Source organism: Durio zibethinus, chromosome 12 (assembly GCF_047325235.1).
Source record: "Durio zibethinus cultivar Kanyao isolate XHJ-2024 chromosome 12, ASM4732523v1, whole genome shotgun sequence".
Lineage (NCBI taxonomy): Eukaryota > Viridiplantae > Streptophyta > Magnoliopsida > Malvales > Malvaceae > Durio > Durio zibethinus.
In genome coordinates, this window is record NC_143173.1 from 20,879,362 (window position 1) to 20,905,073 (window position 25,712).

General features: G+C 33.3%; 1 protein-coding gene across 4 annotated transcripts; it reads right to left on the minus strand.

The window, feature by feature from the left end:
• Window positions 1–1,368: 1,368 nt before the first annotated feature.
• On the minus strand, window positions 1,369–25,712 carry NRPC2 (nuclear RNA polymerase C2). 4 transcript variants are annotated; one of them, XM_022892128.2, is made up of 38 exons: window positions 25,517–25,712; window positions 25,321–25,417; window positions 24,383–24,504; window positions 23,745–23,837; window positions 23,496–23,568; window positions 23,325–23,415; window positions 23,183–23,235; window positions 22,323–22,387; window positions 21,526–21,631; window positions 21,294–21,404; window positions 19,937–19,996; window positions 18,245–18,283; window positions 18,024–18,074; window positions 17,842–17,940; window positions 17,059–17,118; window positions 16,867–16,959; window positions 16,106–16,210; window positions 15,901–16,011; window positions 15,636–15,752; window positions 14,133–14,249; window positions 12,899–12,979; window positions 12,533–12,637; window positions 12,375–12,455; window positions 12,153–12,284; window positions 12,015–12,059; window positions 11,391–11,468; window positions 11,182–11,321; window positions 10,980–11,070; window positions 8,022–8,146; window positions 7,800–7,935; window positions 7,561–7,691; window positions 5,876–6,001; window positions 5,699–5,754; window positions 4,694–4,764; window positions 3,650–3,734; window positions 3,433–3,536; window positions 2,677–2,805; window positions 1,369–1,893 (listed from the first exon to the last, which is right to left on the minus strand). In XM_022892128.2, exons 1-38 carry the CDS (start codon window positions 25,558–25,560, stop codon window positions 1,843–1,845), a joined length of 3,474 nt encoding a protein of 1,157 aa, XP_022747863.2. In that variant the 5' UTR covers window positions 25,561–25,712; the 3' UTR covers window positions 1,369–1,842. The 4 variants fall into 4 exon arrangements, 3 of the variants coding, with proteins under 3 accessions (XP_022747863.2, XP_022747867.2, XP_089597308.1); XM_022892132.2 differs by having other exon boundaries at window positions 21,526–21,650; XR_016326094.1 differs by lacking the exon at window positions 4,694–4,764.

Below are 25,712 nucleotides of genomic sequence, written 5' to 3' on the forward strand. Positions count from 1 at the left end.
TAAATAAAACGGATTAATAAGTTAATTCGATTGATTTTTAATTTTTAAAATTAATAATTAAATTGATTGAATTAATTAAGTTTTTAATAAATTTTTAAATATATTGTATATAATATTTTATAATTTATATTTTTAAAATGATAAATACAATATTAGTGATAAAATTATAAAGTGAATTTTATTGACTAAAAATTCTTGTAAAATTATATTATTCAAAATTGGAGATAAAAGAATAAAAAAATTTTGATTTTTTCAAACGAATCGATCAATTTTATTTTGGTTTAGTTATTCTTGATTATAGGCTTGTTGGTTTCAAATTTTTTAAAAGAAATAAGTTGAGTCGATATTTAAATTTTCAAAATCAAATCAATCACATATTTTAAATAATTAAATACAATAATCACACAGAATAAATTTAAAATAATTTAATCGATTGATATTTGAAACCAATGTTATTAGAACTCAAGATTTAATAATACAAATTTTAAAAAAATTTATAGGCATAATATTTTTTAATTAAATAAATATAAAAAAATAAATTAAGAAAAAAAAAACTTAATGTAACCGCTTGATCATCAATTACGCATTTTATATAAAAAGGCAAATTGTTAGGTTATCTTTTCGTACACTTGAAGCATTGATATGACGTGGATCTTACAACAATAATTGGGTGATTGACAAAAGTGTACCGACAGATCTCTTACCGGGTGTGGCATTTTGCAGCTACTGGGTCACCCCAAATAAGCGTGAAGAGCAAAAGGACAAAACCAGAAAACAGTGTCTAACCTTCCACCTTCCATTTTTGGAATAGATAAAACATTCCAATTTGACCAATGGATCTTCCTTTTCTTCTTTTAGATTATCACCTGAAATCTCTAGCTTAGCTACCTCTCCCAAGCATTTTCAGTTAGGAGAAAACAGGACATTGCATTAGTCGTCTCAGTTGGAATTGCTTGTGCTACAGAATTAATTGAATCTCCCTTGCCTGCTGCGGTCAAAAATCTTTTCACCCTCCGTTGAACATGATCCTTCAATCTTTCTTTAACTTCCATTAAAAATATTTTTTAAAAAAGTTAAACCTGATAATCTAAAATATAACATAAATATAATATAAAAATAATATGATTTAAAATTTTAATAATAATTATATGAGTTTAACATAACTAAAATAATATATTTCATATTTTTATATCTGACACGTAATTTTTATGTAAAACATTATATAAATACACAAATTTTAATATTTTACACGACATGAATATTCGAATCACTAAATCTACTTTACATTCTCACACCAAACAGGTAGCCCTAAATATTTTTCAGTCTCTTTCAACATACTAACTTCACAGATATCTTGAACCTGAGCCCTCACTTCAAGATCATAATTCTCACTGAAGAAAATTCCAGATCTATCAAAATTCACAGCTTGCTGATCAGACAGCATACAATAACAATCCAGAATATGTAAAAACCTCTTTAAGTTAATAAAATTATAACAATACATTTTTAAATAATGCCCTATAAACTGCCCAACTACTGGCATGGCTTTAAGCGTTGAACAGATGATCTTTGACAAAATCCCTAATTGCAATAACCCTTCTACTTAAGCGATAGGTAATACAAAAATGTCAATAGATCCGACTGAACTCGCCGACATTCACGAAAACATATCTTCGGAGCAACACGCCAGTTGTACAAAATTAAGGGAGTCATTCTCTGCATATAAATGAGCAGCTGCAATCTTACCCTGAAACAATGGTCTGCCTACCGGAACATTCCAACCATTTGTTTTTGAATTACTGCATAGCTGCCAAATCTAGATATTAGGGAAATTCCATCAGATCAAGCCTCTGCTAGTTTCAAACGCGGAACAATATTCATTGACTGGAGTTCCTGAAAATGGTAGGAATGTTAACAAGAGGGCATGAGGCAAAACAAAGGACTAAAATCATTGAGATGAATAAATAAGAAAACAGGAATAACCCTATGCATACACGTGCAAAAAGACTAGGAAAATAAGGCATTCAATGATCCTGCAATTTCAAACTCCACAGAAACAAAGAGGGTTCTTTTCGACACATGACAACGGAAACAAATAATAACTTGCTTTTCCAGTTTTTTCCATTTCTTACATATTTAGAGCAGAAAGCTTAAGAACACAAGTCATTTAGCATTTCTATTCCATCCCACTCTTTGGCTGAGGACTTGAATCTGATGCCTGTTGTATTAGATGGTTCTAGAACATAGAATAATGTAGACAATGACTGAGGTTTTATTGGGAGGCCAATGACTGAGGTTCAACAGTGTTACTTCTACTTTGTAGAAGGAAAAGGGAATGGTTGGGAAAATTAATGATCCGTCTGCCCATTTACCTGAAGCAAAAGTAGTGAAATGCATGCCTTTTGACTGCATGGTGCTCACTAGGAGTGTGAAAACAAGTCCCATGCTAAACCCTTATACATCAATAAAAGGTCTAAGAACGATGACACTCAATAAACAAACCCCACCAGAGAACTAGTTACAACCTTAATTTAGAAATCAAAATTCAACAAGCATCATGTTCAAGCAAACTGGATTTTTGAGTTAAAAAGGTCCTTGTACAATGTTGTGCATCAGTTACTCACATGATAATTTCAAACAGCTCATTTGTATAACAACAATGTTTGCCGAGCCTACCTGGATTAAAAGCTTGCATGCGTATGGCAGTTTCATAGTAGAAACATTATCTCCATTTTTACATGAAGAACAAATCCCAGTTTTCAGCTTGTGGCTATAGTATCCTAACAAGCCACATTTTCTGCAAACCTGCGCCAAAAGATGCTTATTATAAGATTTAAGCTGATTAGAATCAACAATCCCAGCAGTACAAAGTATAAAATGAAAGAAACACACTACTCCACTACCAGAAAAATATGGATAAATGGTATTCACAGGTGATGACTGATTCAACATTAAGAAACATGAAAATAACTGCTATTCCTAAACCGAACTACAATGTTTAATATGAGCAACTTCAATGAGAATTTTGCTCCAGGTTTCCCAACTGCAAAAACGGAAGCAAATTTTGCAACCTGTGGTTGTAAGAGACCAGGTGAAATTCAATCAGCAAGAAGGCCAAATCTTTACTTTTTATAGCAATGATTAATTTGAAGATTGTGCGGTCATGCAGGTACACTTTATTGACTGGAAGTAAGCTTGATGCAGGATTTATTTGCTTAAGTGAAATTTTCAAACAGAACAACATATATTGAAATGCAGAAAAAATTACAATACACAAGCATCTGAGCATTATTTTTGCTTCTATTTCTTAAGCAGTACAACAAAGCATTGTTGTACATTCCAATGATTAAGAATTCTAAACAAATCAATAACAGCACATGCACATAGAATTTGATAGGTTAATTCGCAACCACCAAAAGCATGGTCAAATACCTGAACTTCGAAAGGATCACTGGAAATCATCAGGCGCTCAAAAATCAACATGCTAGCGCCATAAGCTATTAGACAATCACGTTCCATTTCTCCTACTCGTAACCCTGGGGAGAAAACAAACAAACACACACACACACACACACTTACTAGAGCAAACAATACTTCTGGAGGTAAAATCAAAACAGAGCAAGTTAATCTAACTGTAAAAAATAACAACCTCCATTTCGAGCTCTCCCTTCCGTAGGCTGTCTAGTTAGCATAACTCGAGGCCCATTACCTCTGGCATGCATTTTATCAAGGACCTAATGGTCATAAAGTAATTAGAAAGGCAAATATGTAAATATTAGACAGCCATCAGGTAAGCTAAACAAACATAAAATGCATGTCTGTTGCACCTTAATATTACAATAAAAAGTCCAAGTAATACAGTGGGATAAAAAAAAAATCTTCTGGTTGAGGGCCTATTGAGATCAAGGCATCTCACCTGCCTAGCATAGAGGTTCAATAGAAGAATGCATGGGGAAATGTGATATGAACGAAAGTGAGCAGGCCATCTTTGAAGAATGGATATATGATAGCTGCTTTAAAAGGAACAAGAGGATGGACAGCTATTTAAAACGGTACTCAAACAGTACCATTTAACTTGGTATAAATTGGTATTCAGCTTACTTCCTTTTATGCTTAAACAGGGAGAAGAGGATGAAGTAAATGAAGGAGAAATTTTAGTTGTTCCATGGCTTCAGTCCTCTCGTAGGCAGAGTATGTAGCAATATATAAAGGCTGTTCTTCAGAAATTAATGAAAAGGTAAAAATTTTTTATAAATAAAAATTTAAATCGTTTTTCTTTTCTGATTGGAGATTCAGAACAATTCGGTACCTAGGACTTGGTATTTGGCTCTACTTCTTTATTCAAAGAAAACATGCAGGGGAGAATAAGAGGATAGAAGCAGGGAAGGAATGTCAGCTGTTCCATGGATAGAGTCCGGCCATAGATGGAGTACATGGTATGTCACAAAAAGAGTTATGCTTAACTACAAATGATAACCAAGTTCTTTGCAATATGCATTATTATGTTTAGGAGCAGGGGAGCACAAGAATTGAAGCAGGTTGTCATGATCACAACCATAAGTAACCCACAATCCAACATTCAGTATTGTACCGAAAGAAAGTCCAAAATAAAATAACCAAAACAAATTCTGGTTGTGAATCAAGTTAAAGGATCAACAAAGATGTAAAATAGTGTAACGAAACAAAATCTAACCATATGCTTTAACTTCTGGTAGTAAATTGGTCCCATAAAAATATATGCTTGTAGTGGACAACCTGTGATACCTGAAGAAAATTTACAGATATCAGGTGCTATCATTTCAACAACCCATGTCAGAATAATGAATATGTAGAACAGAGAAATAATAAGTTTATAGCATCTCAATGAATTATCCAAGGTCACTGGTCAATCGGGGAAGATGCAACAAGAAGTGATAGAGAATAATGGTAGAAGTTGCAGTTTATTCTGCTTTCCAACTGATTATGACATTACTCACATGCTCTCAATTCTAGTGACAAAAATCCTAAGGAATTGGTCATGGTGGATTCTACTAAAGTTTGAAAGTACATTTCAGTGACTATAAAAAGTTCAAATCGAGAACCTAAAATACACATCTATACAGTGATATTGAATGCAGAGTATCTTACTGATACTAGAGAAAACATAAGAAAAGCAATCACTGTTCTAGCTCTAATCCTGTGCATAATAGTTGCAAGGGAATTTCACCTTCTTTGCAGGTTAAAGGCATGGTTTTAGGAAATAGATTAATTGTAATTCTAAAGGCCCCCTCCCTAATCTTAGGTTACTCCTATTCTTAATTCTGTTTTATTCTTCTGTGTACATCATCTAGAATCATACATGTATCAATATCAGTATGCAATCATAAAACAATCATATTGATATTGTTCCCTCATACTATAACTTGTTGTCAGTAGGTTTGTCAATGAATACTGAAACAGAAGAATCCACATCACCAGAGATGGGTGTCAATAGGAATAGCATCTTAATATTTGTTCTCTTGCAAAGCATTCAATACATTTATGACGTCTTAAAAAATTGAGTTAGAAACTCTAGTTCTTTTCATTATCAAAGTATACAAAATTCAAGATGCATTATTCGAAATAGGAAATGTAACTCTAGTAATCTTGCCACCTGAAGGAGGCTCCAACTTCCAAGAAAGGGGAGAGAGGGAGAAGGATAGAGCATAAGCAGCAAAACCTGAATAAATGAAGTCCTTCCCGTTGTAGCTAAAACCATGCTTGACGAGTGTTTCACTGTCACAAAGATGGAGATTATATGGTAAACTCCCTGTGCTTGGAATGACAAAAAACTACTATTGGGGAGAGGCGCTCGGGGGAGGGGGGGGAGAGGAGGGGAAGGAGAGCAGTAAGTAACCTTATAGCTTCAACTCTATCTGCGTGACCACTAGGCTCCCCAAAGGCACTACCATAATGGAATCTACCACATGAAACTCCAGCTTTGCCTCCTAGAAGCTCTATCATCTTACCTACAGTCATTCGACTAACAATAACAAAAGACTATCAATATGCATCAATCAACAAGTTGAAAGCGTGCAATGCTAGCAACTGAATATCATAAAGAAAAATCAGTTCCATAACATTTTGAACAAGAACCATATGTGCATTGGCAGCATTTTCACTTCCAATGGAACACCACACAGACAGGTTTAGAGAAACAAATGCACTTTCAAAAATCATAAAATACATGTTAAAACATTTACCCTCCTTCATTGTAGTTATGCATAAATATGTCACAGTGGTCTCCAAGAATAGTTCAAGAAACGAAGAGCAGTACAACAAAACTTGAATCAGAAAAGCAAATCATACAATCAACCAACAACCACCTCAATTAAGCCATATTCGATAAATACTCCTTTGATGCCTCCAAAAAGTCAAACACCTAATTCTACACACTCCACTCCAAAATGGCTCTCTTATTAGAGACTTCTCCCTTCCCATTCATAAGCATATACCGTAATCTCATTTTGCAAGACCCAAAACCAAGTACTTCTCATCCCATTTAGAAGCATAAAGGAAAAATCAATTCTCCAACTATTAAAACACTAAATTCCTAATTTACATTTATCAATTATTGTTAAAATACTTCACCCATTTGAGAGACACTTATCTACTTCAGGAAACCAAAAGAGAAGCTGAGAATTAAAGACACTAGGTCAAGTTCCAGGGAGAACTAATATTACTGAATTCAGTCTCCATAATGTTGATAGTTCAATTACACATTGGCTTCAGAAAAAGAAAAAAAAAGGATGAGATTGCTATAACTAGCTTCAATAAGAATAAAGTTCAGGCAGGCTTTCCATTATGTTCCATATGACTTTTGCATTTCTTTAAGCAATATATACTTCTTTACTCACAATTAAAAAACTGAGGGAAAAAAGGGAAAGGCATACCGAACTGTTTTGCCTTCATATAGAAACACTAGCAACTAAAATCCTAGGTAAAAAAAAAAATGTAATTAGACGTGCAACTCAAGATATGAGCTATTAGTTCACCCAGTCAACCCCTTTTACACTTGCAGGTGGTTTGAAGGACTAGTTATGCAGAATTCTTATGCATTTTGTCTTGGATTTGTTAACCTACATTAGAGTTACCAAGCTCTATAAATATTTCTTTGTTTGTAGCAGGAACAACATTCCTTTTATGTGTACAAAGAAGCTCCTCCAAAAAGCAAAAATGCCGTCATGCATTTTGGCTGTTTATGCGTCTTAAATGGACTTGTAGTTCTCTAGATGGATGGTAAAGGAAGTGGCTGACTAGCTCTTTTTGTTTATCTTTTGGGCAGGCATGGGGTCAGGAAAGGGTTCATGCTTAAATCGACCCATGTTGTAATTAGTTGTTAAAGCATTACATATTATCTCAAAGAAAGAGGAAAAAAAGTAACAGGAAAGAAACGGTAACAAGTGAACACTTTCTCAAGTGTATCTCAAAATCTAAGAAGTGTCTTATACAGGCAATAGGATATAGAGAAAGGTTGTAGGGTGATTGCTTAGATTATAATCATTCCAATCATAAAATAATGTAACTAAGAAATGATCTTACCTTGGAAAACCATGAGGATTCATAATTAAATCAGGACAAATGCCACGCTCTGAAAATGGGAAATCTTCCTGCTGAATAATAGTGCCACAGACACCTTTCTGGCCATGTCTGCTACTAAATTTGTCACCAACCTGAGTGAATAAGTATTAAAAGAGAAACAAAATGAAAACAAGGTCAGCTTTGCTTTTCTGAGGAAGAAAAATATGACTTAGAAATGAAACCAAATCAATATTGCCTACCTCAGGTCGACGTGTGTGCCGTATTAAAAATTTGATCGATAGATTGCTGTTCCTATCAGAGCTAAGAGCAACTCTATCCACCACACAAGACTCTCCTTCAGGACCTTTGTATGTTTGCCTTGCAGGTCTATATGCACTGCACATTGGAAATTGATGACGAACATTTCAAAGCAATAAAAGACCAACAAAAGAATTTTCCAGAAAGCAAAATGAATAGCTTACCTATCTGGTAGAGATTCTGAAGATACACGAGTCCCTCTTGTATGAATAGAAGACTCCTTGTTAAGGTAGACATCATTTGGTCTAATAATCTCCCCAGGAGCAGCAATTCCATCATCATCCAATATCTACACAAAGAACTTCACAATTGAAATTTGATGGAAATCACAAAATAATCCAATAAAATTAGAAACAGTGCTCGTGCATAGAAAGTTAGCATGGTTAACTTCTAAAAAATTACAATAATGAGCTACATTTCCAGATTACCCATTACTTTGGGAGACTGAAGTGAAGCATAAAACAAAAAAGTTTAATTTGCCCTAAATGTAGCGATCCATTGGAAGTGCAGAAAGAAGGGGCTTTAGGAAAACGTTATGAGGTGGCTAGTTCATTTTCACCATAAGAAACTAAAACCAATTGAACCGTTAATATTGCTTTACCTCTCTTTGGATATGCATCAAACAATGCCCATTTCCAACATAAAGTGTTTTCTGACAACTCATGTCTAAAAGGGCACCGCATTAACAATAAAACACAAGACGAGTCTAATATCCACTAGTTACCAATAGAGCAATAAAATCATTACTTCCATGGCATTTTCTTTTAGATGTCATGAGCTAGTAAAGAATCAAATGTAGGAACTGTCTTCGCTGAACAGTTCACCTTTGTTCTATTTTATTTTATTTTTTTTAACAACCAGTTCACCTTTGTCAAGTGATAATAAAAATAAATCTCACATAATTAAAGTTAAGGTAACTTGGGTTCATAAGTGAAGAGAGATCACTCCACCTATTACCAGTTGGTTTTAAATTGGAGACTTTATAATAATACCTGACATAATTTCAAAGCAAGTTTTGCCTCCATTTGTTGCCCCCTTCATAATAGGCTTGAAATCCATGCCACATGATAAAATGATTATCTCTATACATGTACACGCCACATGATAGGGCTATTTTCCTACACGAGGTGGACCACTAAGTGGTAATAAAACAAATCCAAAATTGATTGAATGACAGGTATTCTGGATCTTTAAGTAGAATCAAGGTCTCTCAATCCACTGTCAAGTAGCTTTAGGTTGTATACTTAGCACAATATCAGAGCAAGCTCTACTTGTTGGCCCTACTAAATAGACCTTTTAGGCTTATATGTGAAGTCCATGCAACAAAATAGACCCATTAACCTACACATGAAGTATATCTGTATATGCCACATGATAGTTCCTACGTCCCCATATGTGTGGATGAACATTATGTGATGATAAAAATAAACCTCATATTGATTAAGTTTGAGAAATTCTTACTCCTTAAATATAAGATAGGTCTCTCCACCTATTACTAATTGGTTTTACGTTGGATGCCTTAAAATAATTTGGATAATTTGAATGGCTCCATCCTTCTAAAGGTTCATTATTCTAGTTTGAAGACTGCATACATACCTTTAAAGAATCAAGCATATGGCATTTTTTTTTAATTGCATCATTCTACATTTCATTATTCACTCCCAATCTTCAAAGCCTATAATGATGTGAGGTAATATAATATCTTCTAACTTAAAAACCAGTTAAAGATACACATACATATAAAGAGACAATTTATTCTTGATTCACCATTAAAGCATATGATGTTCACACCAAAAGGAAAAGGATAATCCCTTTTGGGTAGCAAACAAGCAAACTATAACATAATGTATGGAAGGTTAAAGGAGAAGAGAGTATAGGAGTGAGAGACAGAGAGAAGAGTTAACTGAAGGGTTTGCATTTTATTGCTGATATATACCAATTTGAAAACATTATTAATTTAAATTATTAAGGGTAAAAAACTAAAAATTATAAACTTGGAAACCCTACTTGCAATGCCACCACCCCTTTTTTTCTTTCTAAAAATTGGAAAAACTAACTTCTTACCCTGATGTTGAACTGATATTGCATATAGTTGCTCAAACCTTCAAAATCGAAAAGAGATCCACAAAAGGAAAAAGAAAGACAATCCTTAGACCAACGTTTTGGAAAGTTAACAGAAACTAGGGTATAAATGGAGAAAAACAAGCTTTCGAATTATTTTATTCATCAAAATATTATTATCAACACATTAACTCCTTAAACTATACTGTGTATTGCCCAAAATAAAATAAACTCACTGCAAATGCCCTCTAAAATTAGACCTATATGAAGATAACAAATATAAAGAAAAATAATTTTCCTTCAAGATAAGCCTCAAAAATAATATAAAATATTGATTACAATCTTTCTTTCTATCATTGCTCATTCTCTTAAAATTTCTACTCGTCATGAGGAGAGAAATGTGCTAATTCAATGCACTAACTCACATCACCGTTGATGCTTTTAAGTTGAAGCTTTTAGTTTGCTCAAATAGAATACAATTACGGCAAGGCAATTCTTTGACTGGCGATAAGATAAGTCTATTCTATGACTCTATAATGTATGTTAATGTAAACCAGATCACGCACAGTTCTAGTTGTTTTGTGAGTGGAGGTGGGATATAGTCCAAAGTTATGTTTTGTATTTGTACAACTGTAGAAAACATCTTACTTCCTCTGTCAACTATTAATAAACCCTTCATTAAGAAAATAAAAAATGTTAAGAGGGTTCTATTTCCAAAGCTATCCATTTTAATGAAAGGACTCAAAGAGTATATATTTTCAAATGCCATCTTCTGAAAGGCAAATTTGGAAAATGAAATGATTAAAGTCGCCTTCTTAAACTAGTTGCCATCCACTATGTGAAGGAGGAAGATCACCACCAACAGAATCCTAGACTACTACAGCTTGATATTGGAAGAGGACATAAGTTACAAAAAAATATAATAATATCACAACAATGACAACTAATAAACAAAAGATATAATGTCATCAAACAAACAATTGTGTGAACACACTTAAAAATGCTTGATGTAACAATGCAATCCACCCATGCAATTGGGGGAAGGTACGTAAATGCATTACCTGCATCCTTTCTGAACCAGGGCCCGTTCTCTGTGGCCTAAGTATTCTGTCGGATGCACCAGTTTCGTATTTTTGATTAACGGCAGAATACCTATCCAATAGAGATAACAACATGTGATTAGACAATTGCCCAAGCCATGCAGGGAAGAAGGTCCAATCAGAATAATAATAAATGCCATCATAAGGATAAAAAGTTGTATACCGTTTCATCACAATACAACGACCAAAACCACGGTCTAGAGAAGACTTGTTCATGACAATTGCATCCTCTATGTCATAACCACTGTAACTCATAACAGCAACAGTTGCATTCTGACCAGCTCCAAGCTTATCATATCCAACCTGAAAGCATAGCAGTCAATTTACAGGACAAAAAGATGTGTTATGCTCCAAAATATACAGACTACTGACCAGTTCAATTGTCCTTGTTGTCAATAAAGGCCGCTGAGGATACACCAATAGATAAAGTAATGTGTCCATCCGGCACAACTACAACATAAAAGGACCACCTCAGCAAGAAAAACAATTTGAAAGAAATATATGAACAAAAGTTTTCAAGCTAAACTCAAACATATGAAATTAAACCAAAAACTCATAAAATCTAGCAGGGAGACATGTCTCAGAATTAAATTTTTAATGATATTTAAAAGGATACAAGTCAACAAACAAAAACAAAACATGTGAGGAGAGCATTTGGCAAGTAATCATTACTTTCAACAACTCAGTTCATCAAATACATAAGGCAAAATCTTATCTCAAGTTTATGAGAGAAATTTCTCAGAAAACAAAGTTATGTTCGTATTTTATATCTGTATATGTAAGCCTATACCTTGCAGACTATGAGATCAAATTATTTAATCATTTTAGATTAAGCAGAACTTACAGAAAATAGAGAATGCTTGTTTTAGACTAATGAAACCTTAAAAAAAATTTTCTTGAATTCAAGGAAACTTTATCATGTTTTCAGTGCAATAAAGGACTCTTTGCTCAAAACTACAAATACAGATAAACAGAATACTAAATAATACTTCTTGCCTGGTTATATGCAATATTTCCCATTGCTTGCTTCCCCATTGCACACTACAAATACACAAAAAATTAGAGATGATAAGAGCAAAAGACACAGTTCACAGATATACATAGTTCAAGATACCAGAAAATAATGTACAAAACCTGATAGGTATTTCTTGGTGACTGATTATGATGAGGATATGGAATTAGCCCAGCACAAACACCTAAGATCGTGAAAGGCTCTATCTCGATATGGGTTGTTTCAGGTGTAGCCTCTTTTTCGTACAAAGCAATCTATAAATAGATAATCATGTTTTCAAAAGTAATTATCCATAAATTGTAACATGAGAATGACAAACCATAAAAACATTAGGGAAAACAAACCAGAGCATTGTTCTCCTCGTTGACATCAAGATATTCAATCAATCCATCATGTAAAAAGTCATCAAAAGTACGAACTCCATCCTAAATGAGCAAAAAGTTAGAATTAGTTTTGGAAAAACATTATTCTCTTTGGATAAAATAGGAAATATAACTCTTACCAGTAACTCCTTCATATGGTGTTCTTTGATCCTTGATATTCCCTTGTCAGCTATTACCAACGGTCGACAAACTCGGCCTCCATCGGAAGCAATGTAAACACAGCGCTGATCAACATTTTTAAATCTTGAGGATCAGTAAAATATTTAAAATTGTCATTAACTTGTAGATATAAAGCAAAAAAACCCAGCCATTAAAGGGAAAGCAGAGATACATTTGCAAATTGATCTTAAACTTAGAATGTGCATAAGGTGTTTACGACTACGGACAGCATAATTATAAAAAAATGAAAGAAAAGTTTTATAATTTGAAGAACAAATATCACACTAGAGACAATTGCATAGCAGAAAAGTGAAAGAAGATTTTACCTGCTTCTCATTCACAAAGACACTCACAAACTCACCAACTTTGCCAGCTCTTCGCAGCTTTCTCATAGCTTGAGCAAAACGCTACATAAAGGGGGGAGAATATTATTGGACTAGCGGAACAAAATTATTGTACATGGGCAAAAATTTTAAAACACAAGTATGCATGTCTGGGAATTGGAAAATGATCAGGAAGTTCCTAAGTGTCTTATGTTCTGAACACAAAATTAATTGTTCAAAGACTAAAGGAAAATGTTGTTTTTGTCATGGAAAGCGAAATAGAAAAAAGTTTTTAGAGTGGTACATCATCAAGGGATACCTACCAACCTGAAAAAGAGATGCAATATAATGATGATAAGACCAAGTATTTTGTCTTAAATGAGCGAGGACAACTAGAAAACTACATGCTCAAATTTCAGCATAGCTAAAATAAGTTCATAGTAATGGACATGCTATCATACAGAAAAAAAAAAAAAAAGGATGGAATAAGTACTGGATTGGACCAGCTGCAGCAGCTATAAAAAGTGAATTTGAAGTAAAGCTTTTTGAAAAGCACTATCAGGATATTTGAAATAACCAAGACTTCTTTCTTTTCCTTCAAAAATTTCATTGCATATTTCTATCAGCTTTTTTGCACTTAGCTCTTTTTAAGGTCTGGGGATCTAAAAGCTTATATTCAGCTTTTACAGAAGCTAGAGGCTGGTTGGCAGATCTAGAGCAGAGGAACATCTCAGAATTTGAATCAAACAGGCAGTAACAAATGAATTTATCCTTATTAACTTACAATAGTACTACGGGGGGGGGGGGGGGGGAAGTTAGAAAGAACATATACAGAGTCACAGGTATGCACTAGTGCTCAGGGGTGATATAATGCAAGTAGAGGCTGACAATTACAAAAGTAGAAAGGAAAGACTTGTTATCTCAACAAATTTTCAAGGAACATAGCCTTAAATCAAGCACCCAAAGTAAAATTATATACATAACAGTCTGCAATTAGATTGAGATTAAAGGTTAGTTGACTGGTGTTGACTTTTGTATATTAATATATAAATTTCTACTGAACAAGTCTTCCTTTCTCAATCTTTTTTTAGGAGTATAGCCTTAAACCGAACACCAAAGAGAATTACCATTTGTCTAATGCTCTACAAAAACTTTAACAGTATGGTTCAGTTGAATTGAGTTAACTTTCATATATAGATATCAATTCATGTTGGCTTCAAACGAACACTGACAGCACCTGTGGCCTTCTATGTTTGCCAAGAATGAGCCCATTTAATATAACCAGGAATGAATTTGGTGTATGAAGCTCTTCTCCAGATAGTAGCTCCAAGTCTTCAACGCCTAAGCAATAGCACTATTACAGCAAAAATACACTAAATGAATTTAAAATGTAAAAATAGGCAAATAATGATATGATTACACAATATAGTATGACTTAGGTCAATGACACATCAAAGAGTTCAGCTTGACATGCAAAATAATAATCTTCTTTAAGTTTTGCTTCAAAAATTAATCACAAGCAAGTTGCAGTGTTGGATGAAATATCTAACCAAGGATAAGGCTTTATGTTATTGAAATAATTTATTGCATATTGATATCTTTATAGATTATAATCATAAAATCAAATAAATAAATAATTTTTAGATTATATAACTAACTGATGAAGAGATGATCATACCAATTTTTCTGAGCATAGAATAAAATGACAGATTTAATAGCAACATGATATCAATGTATCAAACTTGTATGAACAGTATTATCATATTTATTTTCTAATTGATGCTAATGACTGAATATTAAAATAATTAAATAAATTTGTGAAACATATTTATCAGTTATTACTAACTTTACTTGCATCCTATTTAGATTCCCACTACATTCTTTCGAAGCTAACTTCTCTTCCTTTTATTTATCTATTCTTTATTCTTTATACTATTTTGGACCTCACATTTCATCCTCTCCAAGCTCAATTACATCTTTTTTTATCTTTATTTTCATTGACCTTCCCCAGCACCTGTATTATCAGAGTAGCCCCTGCCAACAATCAACTCATCATCTAGGTTTTTCTTCTCTTTCCATTTTTTCTTAGATATGAAATTCCAGGCTTTTCTCTCTAGTTTCTTTCCTCTTTTTGCTTTCTTTTTGAACCATTCTAGTTCCTTTTCTCTGATAAAATCCCTCCTTGATCTTTTTAAGCTGGAAATCAGGAAAACAATGATCAAAATCCAGCCAAATTTGGCAACTAGTTTTTTTCTTATTTCTTTGAATTTTTTTAACTTGTCAATTCTTTCTTGAGTGAAAATCACAGTTTTAATGATTCAATTTGAAAAGGTTTCATTACTTCATCACAAAAAAGAAAAAAAGTAGCTAAGTTCTTGCTAAATCACAAAAAAGAAAAATTACTTAAGGTGATGAAACTACAAACAAAGTAACAAACGAGAGAGAGAGACAATAATTTGGTTTCACCAGTTGCTAAGTTCACATTTGAAGAAACACAGGAGCTCAGTGCGGTTAGAATTGAGGAGGAAACAACTCTGAACCAAACCAAAATATCCCTAATAATTGATATATTCATATCATGTCACCCAGTGGATTTGCATTATCACACTTCTATATTTTAGCACCAAAGACTGTTTGATATCATCAGTGAAGTATCTCTTCAGTAAATACTTTTATCATGATGTCATTACCATGACAACAACTTCACTAACAAAGAAATTTCAAATGACTAAGTACATACCAGGGAAATCAATGGACCCTCATCCTCATCAGTTGTAACATGAGTCATTAAGGCCAAGTTTTTAACCAATCCACAAGCTTCACCTTCAGGAGTATCACAAGGGCAAAGCATTCCCCACTATAGAAAAAGGAACAGAAAAAAGAATTTGAAATAAATATACAGAAAAAAAAAAAAAGGAAACAGACTATGCGAAAACCAACATAAACCACCAAAGAACAATCCATAATAAAGTATTTTGCAAGCAATGCGGAGAAATCACCCTCACCTGGCTGGGTTGCAAGGCCCTTGGTCCACTTACTTTCCGAGACTTCTCAAACTGTGGTGAGATTTTAGTCATATAGCCCAAAGTCCCAATAAAAGATAACCTCGCAAGCACCTATCAGTGAAAGATTTCCATCAGTTTATGCTGTACCAAGAAAATACAGGAAAAAAATGGATTAATGCACACCAATTGAGAGGATGAAAAATACCTGTGTCATGCCTTTTCTGTGCATTCTGAACCGCTTGATATCAAAGTTACCAGTAGAAAGGGTCCTTTCAAGTCCAACAGTAATGGTCTCTCTACTACGCAAAAACTACAATTTCAAAAAAGAAAATTATAGGTTACAATGTATTGAGAAATTTTCTATGCAAATCTGGAGAAACAGGTTCAACCAAAAACAAAAAGATCAATGCAATATATAATGAATATGGAGATTAAATACATTTGTTTATCTGTAGAACCAGCTTTTACGTTTTTAGTCAAGCACTGTCGTTTAGCTAAAACTAGTTTGACTTTATGTTGATTAGTGTTCGTTATGCTGTTAATCTGAAATCAGTTAAAACTCAATCAAATTATACAGTCAGACTAGTTGGACTTTCAACCAGTCGAGTCTTGACTCTGGTCAGACCATTGTTAGCACTGGGGCCATAACTCAATCATTGTTACATGTTGAAGAATGTTAAAGTTTTTGAAATAATCTGCAGAAGCCTAAGTGGACTATAAATATGTGACTCAACAGAGAGTCATTTTCTGCCATAAAAAATCCTCCTTCATGATCCCCAACTCTCCTTATCCAAGCCGTCCCCACATCCCTATCTCCACCTATCACCACTCCAAAATAGATTGTGTTTGCCAAATGCCACATGATAAAATACAAGATTTAAAGCTGAGTAATTCCTTGAGTATCAAAAATCAAATTGGCATACGAAAAAGAACTTTGTCTTGAAAATACTGATTTCTTCCACTTACCTGAGAAGGGTCCAAAGCACTAGATCTGCTGGGCTTTGATAGGGCATGATCAATCAACTTCTTAACCTCACTAATGGTTGTCTTGAATAAATCCTATTACATTAATAAGTCAACAAGGACAGGGAAAAACATTAAGAACTAATACCAATGACATATAAGGTTTTCAGGAATATGCATAATTCTAAATAATACCTCAAAAAGCAGAGAGATTAGTTGTCCTGATAGCTCCAGACGCTTGTTCCCCACATAATCCTATAAAACAAAGGAAAACCATTTATATACCCAAGCACAAGTAAGTTTACATACACCACTAACTGTAACATATTCATCAATTTCCATGATTCCACAAGCTCCTTGAATTCATGAATAGATAGGATCTATGACACACCACAACACCTGCTTTGCCTCAGAATGATAAACATGGAAAAGGAATATAACAATAAATACCACTAAGCTAGTCTGAAGGATGATCCAATTTCCAGGCATAAAAATCATAAGTAAATATGCAATGCCACCCCTCATATAAAATGCTTTAACTTAGGGGCACATGGCTTTCCCTTTGCTTATTGGTAACCTGGGCTACAACAGAAAAATGTTATAAAGTACTTTGATTGGGGGGATTAAAGATTACATGGCAGCAACTTTGAAAAGTTGTTGTGGTAAAGTTAAGGATGTAAACTTCCAAGCAAATTGCACAGGTTTAATAGGATAGGACTTCTAGTGCTTAATATTAAGCATGTTCTGTCAACTATACACTTATCAGTCAACCTTTAGATTTAATCCAATAAATCCTTCTAGTAATATTTTTAGACTAACTGACATCTAAGAAATCAGCTTGTTGCTGTTTGCTTTGAGTGCTTTTTAAGTTATACAGCTACATAATAAGGCTAACTTTCAGTTCACACTTGTGGTGCGTCCACATTTGCCAATAACTAAAAAGAAGATTTTTCATTCATACTGAGTTGAATCAGCTACCTTGTCATCCATTGCATCCTTATTTAAAATTGCCTCCATCATCCTTCTCATCATTACCGCAACATACAAACATTTTGGACGAAAATTATTACAACGAACCTAAACAAAAGAGAAAATTAAATGTAAACAGTTTTTAATGTCAAATATTGGCATTGATCTTTGAATGTTAAAACAAAACCTACTGGAACATTGGCAAGAAACACATCTCGAAGGATAGGCAGAGCTCTCCCTTCCTATAAAAAAATAAATAAATAAATAAAGATTAACTAAATCGTTGACTTAATTTATGCAAAACAATGCCTACAGCATAGCATTTTCATTGATGAAAAGCTCTCAACACATCTATGTGCAATAATGCAAACATGGACATTTATGCAGAGACCAACTAAGGAGGAAGAAAAACCTTCTGAGATGCAGGAGCAGCATACATAGCTCTTTTCACCTGCAAAAGGAAATGATCAGCATGAAAACTTGAACCAACCAGAAGCATTGGAACAACAATAAATATATGGCAAAAGGGAAAACGCAAACTAAATGATGCATCAACACTTCAAATAGACTCTGACTTCAATGAAATAGCTTTCATAAGGTATGAAAACAAAAAAAGACGGGAAAAACATTCTGCTGAACAATGTACAAGCACAAAGCATGAATTGATTGGAGCAAGTACAAACACTTGAGTTAATTGTGACTCATTAACTAGTTGATTTTCAAACAAAGAGAAAGTAGAGTAAAAATATTAACACAAAGAAAAAAGGAATGGCTTTTCTTCTACAACTATGGCAGCCTTCATGGAGTTAAGAAACTCCTTGTAATCAGGACTGCAAATGGAACCACAATGATCAGCCCAAGCTTGGTTCTGGTTCAATTAACATATCTAATAAGGCTAGTCAGATTCAATTAAGAGACTTGATTTTTTTTTCTTAGTGTATAAGGCAGCTCATCTTGATTTGCATATTATTCTATAGAGAATCTTTGGCCACAGCAATGCATTTGAAATATCTGATGACTTGGCAGAAAATCACTGATCATCTGATGCATGTGCCTCCAAACAGAACAACATTAAGATGATCTCTGGTGCCTGAGTTGACTCCATGAAAACAGGCCTTCAATTGTCAGAAAATTAGCCCATCAAAGAAACTTTAAAGGAGCACAAGGAAATATCTTCCCTCCGGCTCTTAGCATATTAAGTTAATTAAGGTTGGAATTATAAAAACTCTGAGCAGAGCTCACATGCACAGAACAAGCTGAATTTTGACAAGATTACTGGAGCTCAAGGCTAGCTTTCAAAGTAAGCAAGATAGCAGACTCAACCTAAGAAAAGACCAAATTGTCAAATCTTCAAGGTCAATCAAATATTCAATGAACATTTATTTATGAAATAAGACTCGTAGATTTCATTTATTAAATCATTTATTGCTTTAGTTAAAACAATGAAATATTGAGGGGAGAGAGGCTCTTAAAAGTTATAATTTGTTTTTGATTGGTCATAGACTTCCTAATAACTATTTGTGTTTCCTCATTTAGTACTATCTAGAACACCTAATTCTTATCTAAATCGTAAAAACTGATCTACCCTTAATGCAATTAAATTATATTTTACTACTATTTATAAACAATATTGTGCTCATGCATTAAAGAAATTATTACTCATGTACATAGCATGTAATAATAAGGCTTGTATTGACAACAGAAGCAACAATTTTGTCCAGCTACATTTTGCAACTTGACTGGGCCCATTATCTTACCTTAAAAAATAAATTACCATGTGACTAACAAAATAAGGAGCCTTAGAAAGAATAAAGGCCATAAGAGTAAAAATTCAACACCATACAGCATTTCCTGTTGTACTTCAGACAAATGACCTAAAGAGAAGGCATCTTATTTTAACATGCATATGGAGTTGATACAGCTTCATAGAATTTTCATTTTTAAAAGGTTGGATAAAAGTAACAAAAATTGCATACTAGAATCAAAGTAAAATTAACACATAAACATCTACAATCACCTTCAGGATCCATTTAGTGCATTGAAATCTAGATATAAAAAGCTAAAGTCATAAGTTTTATTACACAAGTAACAAAGAGTATTGAACCTTTGTCTCAAGGTACTCTAATGCTTGTTCCTGGGTATAAATGCCAACACCTGAACATTCCTGGAAAGTAAAGATAAATTAAAAAAAACACCATTTTGTGAAGACAAGAATAACTCCAGAAAAGTCAAGAACACATTGAGTAGAAACATCTTAATCATGCATGCATGCGTGTGCACAGCCATGTTACAAAATTGAAATAACAGATGCAGATCATTTTTATGATGCCGATGCCTAACAAATAAATCATAAAATGGGTTACAAAATTAAATCTACTAAATCATGAAATTAGTTAATGAGGATTTTTATATACAATATTCAGTGACCATAGAAGTAGTAGAGAAACTATCAAGTTAAGTAACAATCTGATCTAGAAGGGAGTTGAACAGGGTTTAAAGGAAAGCCGAAACTAATAGAGGCCAACTGATAGAACAATTATGCTCTGATGTAGTGTCAGACGTTAAACGACTTTGTGTAGGAAGCGATGAATATGTAAAGAATGCAGGTTTTAATGAATGTGCTTGTGGAAGAGGAGAAGAAGACTGAGAAAATATTATAAAGGATATGTTATGGAAGACAGGAGAAATGCTAGAAAACTGAATTTCATTTCAGAAATCTAAATTTTGCACAATACAAACTAGAGCAGGCTTTTATAGTAAAGGGTGGACTAGAGACACTTTTCAATTTCCTTGAGAAATCTTGACAACTCAAGAATCCTGCCACAAGATCTGAAGATTGAGAAATTATTATCAAGGAAATGTTATGGAACACAGAGGAGAAAGGCTAGAAAACTGAATTTCATTTCAGAAATCTAAAATTTGCACAATACAAACTAGTGCAGGCTTTTATAGTAGAGGGTGGACTCAAGACACTTTTCAATTTCCTTGAGAGATCTTGACAACTCAAGAATCCCACCAGAAAATCCAAATAAAGCTCTCCATCGGAGTTTAGAAACTAAATCCCTTTTTCAAGACTATTACCTAGGTCATTTTCTGTATACCTCTACCTCATTTCTATAAATCACTCATATGATTTACTCTTTTGCATTGATGCATTCATAGATCCACATTACAAATTAATAAGCAAAGGCACCCTTCCCTCAACTTCTACTTCTTTATCAATCTAATTTTGACATTGCATTTCTACGCCACCCATAATATATACAACTGTTATAAACCAATATATAAAAATCCTCTGAATAAAACAATACATTTTGTCATATCCCTTTAGTAAGAAATATACATCTTTAAAATTCTTATGTTCCTTTCAGGAATATGCAATTGACTTTTCAGGAATTATTTACCATTCTTTTAAATAATACAATCATGATCAGCTTTGCATCCTCAACCACATAGCTTACCTCTATAGAAGGCAAAAGAAGGGCACCATAACGAGGATCTCTACCAACCATCTGCACAACCTCTTGATCACTCTCCATCCCCATTGCTTTCATGACCACCATAATAGGGATCTATAGGAAAACAACACTCAGCAAAAGCGAAAGTCCAAAAATGTAGCACTAATAACTCTTCCCAAAAAAAAAAAAAAATCTAGGAATCCAAAGGACGAGAGAAAGTAAGATGCAACAAGACCTTTTTCACAAATTGATTGAGAAGCAAATATATCTTGTCTTTCTCCATCTGAATAACTGTTTTGCTCTTTGTTGCCTCTGAACTGCTTGTCACAGATGCATTTATACTGGAGGGCTCAAGTAGAACTGACAGAAATTAGAACAAATCCAAAGGGGTGGGGAAATTGATAAGAACAGAAATTACTATAAAGTGACAGCTAAGCTAAAACTTCAGAAGATAGATGTATCAACCAAGTAGAAATGCCAATAAAAAAGCTAGTCACAAATTGAAACCAAAGTCCATAACAAGACTTTGATCATCCTATATGTCAAAATGAATGCATAAATATGTTATGTATTACACAAAAGCATAAAGCAATATAAAGTCTTACAAGCTAAAATTACATTGCATCAATATCATTGTTTCCTTCTTAATCCTTCCATGAGCTTCAAACATATTTTCTAACAAGCAGCAATGCTAATTGACTATAAGCTAGAAAAATGTTAATTGCTTATTTGCTAAGAACCCTCTGAAAGTTTGTAACACCATTATTAAGCAATTCAATATATGACAAATTAGATAATGACTTTAACAACTAGACAAACAACAACAATACTTTAACGTCCACCCTATACTCTTCCACAACTCACTTCCAGTAAACATTTACTAGTACAATTGTATATGGAGCCAAGGATCCTCAAGTAATGCACATGATAAAAGAACTAAGGGACTGGAAGAGTCAATCATCAAGCAGATGAGCAAGGATCAAGGAAGAATCAAACATTAGCAAAGTGTAAAAAATTGGAAGAACAACCCACTTTCCCTTCTTGTCTGCATCAATAATTATCCTATTCTTGGAAAGTTGTTCCTGTATTAAAATCACCTGAAAGACATTTGCAGAATCATGACATTACATTATAATAACAAGAAACTACCAAGAAAGAGAACAACAAGCATTCTAAAAATAAGAAACTACCAAGAGAAGAGAAAAATAAAATTCAGTCCCAATGAGAAAAGAATTTGAAAATGAATAATAAAGCAAATACAGTTGTCAATATCTCTATTTCAGACCAATCAAACTCGTGACGCACATCAAAAAAGTGCTAGTGTGCAAAACAAGTACTTAAAAGTAAACAAATTATAAAATTCCACATTTTGACATGTATTATTCTTATTATATTTTAAAAGTTGTTATCTTGATCATTGAAAAAAAAAATAGGCAAACAAGAAGAAATTAGTAAGGGATAAAAAATACCAAAGTGGAATTAATATGTACATTTTATATTAGTGCAACAATATTTATACCATCATTTGATCCTAACAATATCCTATACAACAATGTCCAGAGAAATACAATCAATTATAAGTCTAAAACCAAAAAAGATCAGGATCATTTTTTGATGGGTCCCATCCAAAAGCTAGATCAGAACAGGTAGAACAAGAACAAATTAACAGAACAATCCCACTAATTTCATTCATTTTTATCCATTCATTGTACGATTAACCACCTACTTATCTACAGATTTCTGGCTCATCATGAATATTAACTGAATAACCTGTATGGCAATTACTGACAAACTAAAAGCATGTTATAGCGAATGAGTGTATTCACACACATGTGAGGTAAGTAGAGAACAAAGCAAACATATATTTAGACAATCAAAACAGTCTGAATTACCTTCTCTGCTCCTTTAATGATAAAATATCCTCCAGGATCGAGAGGGCACTCACCTAATGACAGACAATGAAAAAAAATAAATATAACAAGGAGAAGAAAGTCAGAAAAGCAAGCCATTATTCTGAGTTTAAGGAACACAAACCAAGCCTCGCAAGTTCAGCTTCATCTTTTCCAAATAACACACAGCAACAACTCCTTAACATGATGGGCATTCTTCCAATAACAAGATCATTCTGCAGGAACAGATTTTGTGTTACATCCGAAGCATCTATCAATCCACATCATTCACACGTCAAGGAAGTATCTGATGTACCTTTTCCAGTCTAGTTTTCTGCCCATGACTCCCTTGAATGTACTCAATGTTGACCAAAATTGGTGCAGCATACCTTAAAATTAACAGCTTATTAATAAGACAAACCAGAACAACATCTACTAATCCTCACTATTCCATTTATTTTAGTTGTTATCACACCAGAAAAAATAAAAATTCCAAGAACGCCTATGTGAAATAGTTGCACATAGACAATTTGCAAAGCATTTAGAAAAATAATTTTGTACATACGTCATATCTGACAACCGGCATGTATGGGGATTTATTTTTTCACTAATCCCATCGATCGTCATGGAGGGCTCACCGATTCTAACATCTTTAAACCTGCATCACAAGACAAGTTAAGATGCAACTAGAGCCGAAAAAATTCTAAATCCAAATTATACCATAGAAAACTTAATTTCCCCCTAAACAGATAAGTCATAACCAGAATGTCAAGGAACAAATTACAACATAAACACACTAATTCATGACAATAAAACAGCTAAAGCTCCATTTTATTGCTATTATTACTACTAACTGTCTTCTGTTACCTCAAAAGTTACTAAAAAGCAAAATCCTCATATTTGATTACAAGTAAGCAAATAGTTAAACTACAACACACATTCAAATGTAACCATTCCAAATAAAAAAAGTAAAATATTGCATGTCATCATTCCAAAAAAAAAAAAAAAATCATTTTTTAATTTCAATTATTCAAAAAAAAAATCTCTTGATCAAACACACTTTCTTTTACTTTTTGCATCTGAAAGCAAAAAAATAAATAAATATAATAACAAGTAGTGAAAATAAAAATCAAATGGAATCTACAATTGCAAGTTAGTAAATCATATTATATACCAATTATCACCAACAAAATGTTATCAAACCTGAGGTAAATACTGGGATCAACATCGGATGCAATGCGCTCATTGGCACGAACAATTTTCTTTATTCCGGTATTAACAAAGTAGTTAAATGAATCCAGGTGTTGTTTAACTAACCCTCTAACCTATAAAAAGAAAAAAAAATCATAAAACCATAATTTAGTTCAAAAATATAAACTTCTTTCACATAAGATAAATACCATGCAGCCAAGGGTTTATTATTAAAACAAATACCATACACCTAACAGCTTTAACAAAGTCATGAACTAAGCAAAAATTATTGTCTCTAACAATAAAATAAACATTCGGATAAGAACTATATACTAAGCCGTACGTGGTTTAGTAGTCTGATATCAGTGTATCATTTTGCATCAGTGGCAACCATGAAGATTCAACATTATCAGTAGGGCCCAAGAACAGGTATTTTGAATGTACTAGGGTGGATTTTCTACCTTAAAACCAGAGAAGACATTGTTCCTAAGCAACATACAAATATATTCAGTCCATCACTTACATGCTCGGGTCAGTTTAGGTTACATCATTGTGGATTTGAAACCCGAGCATATAAGTGATGGACCAAATATATTATATGATTGTATGATTACCAAAACTGTTTCTCCCAATCCTACCAAATCTGGTTTATTATATGATTAAACAAATATAGCTTTGATCTAATGTTCCAAAAAAAATTGATAACAAGCTTTTGATGTGCTAACAATATCAGGAATCAGGATTCAATCTATTAACAGAAGTTAAATCAAAATGAATTAGAGTCAATCAAATTCCAACACCAAAGGAGACCAAAGACTCTCAGGCATTCAGAATTTCAGTACAAATAGTCAAAAACTTTCAAGGATGGTGATTAAAGCCCCACATGAACTAGAACTGAACGGGATGAACATGGAAAAGTCGAATTTCTAGTGTGCACTCACAAAAATTACCTTTAAAAACTCAGGGAGTAGCTGAAACTTATCAACAGCTGATTTTATTGGAGCAGCAAGCTTTTGCTTGTCAATGGGCATCTCATCAACATTCCAACTATGGGTTTTACACAAAAAAAAAAAAAAAAGGAAAATTAAACAGAACTGAAAATCAAATTATATATCATAAAATAATATGAAAAAAAAAAATACGCACTTGCTGCTGTTATTGAGAAGTAAATCTTCTTGCTTGAGACCCATTGATTAAAACCTTATAAATTTATCGAACTGTTTGATTTTTATTAAAAGAACACAAAAAAGAGGAGAGTTTGGAACGGATGGAACAACTACTTGTATTGCTACTTCAACTGCATATAAAATGGCTACGAGAACTCCCAATGGATTATTGACCT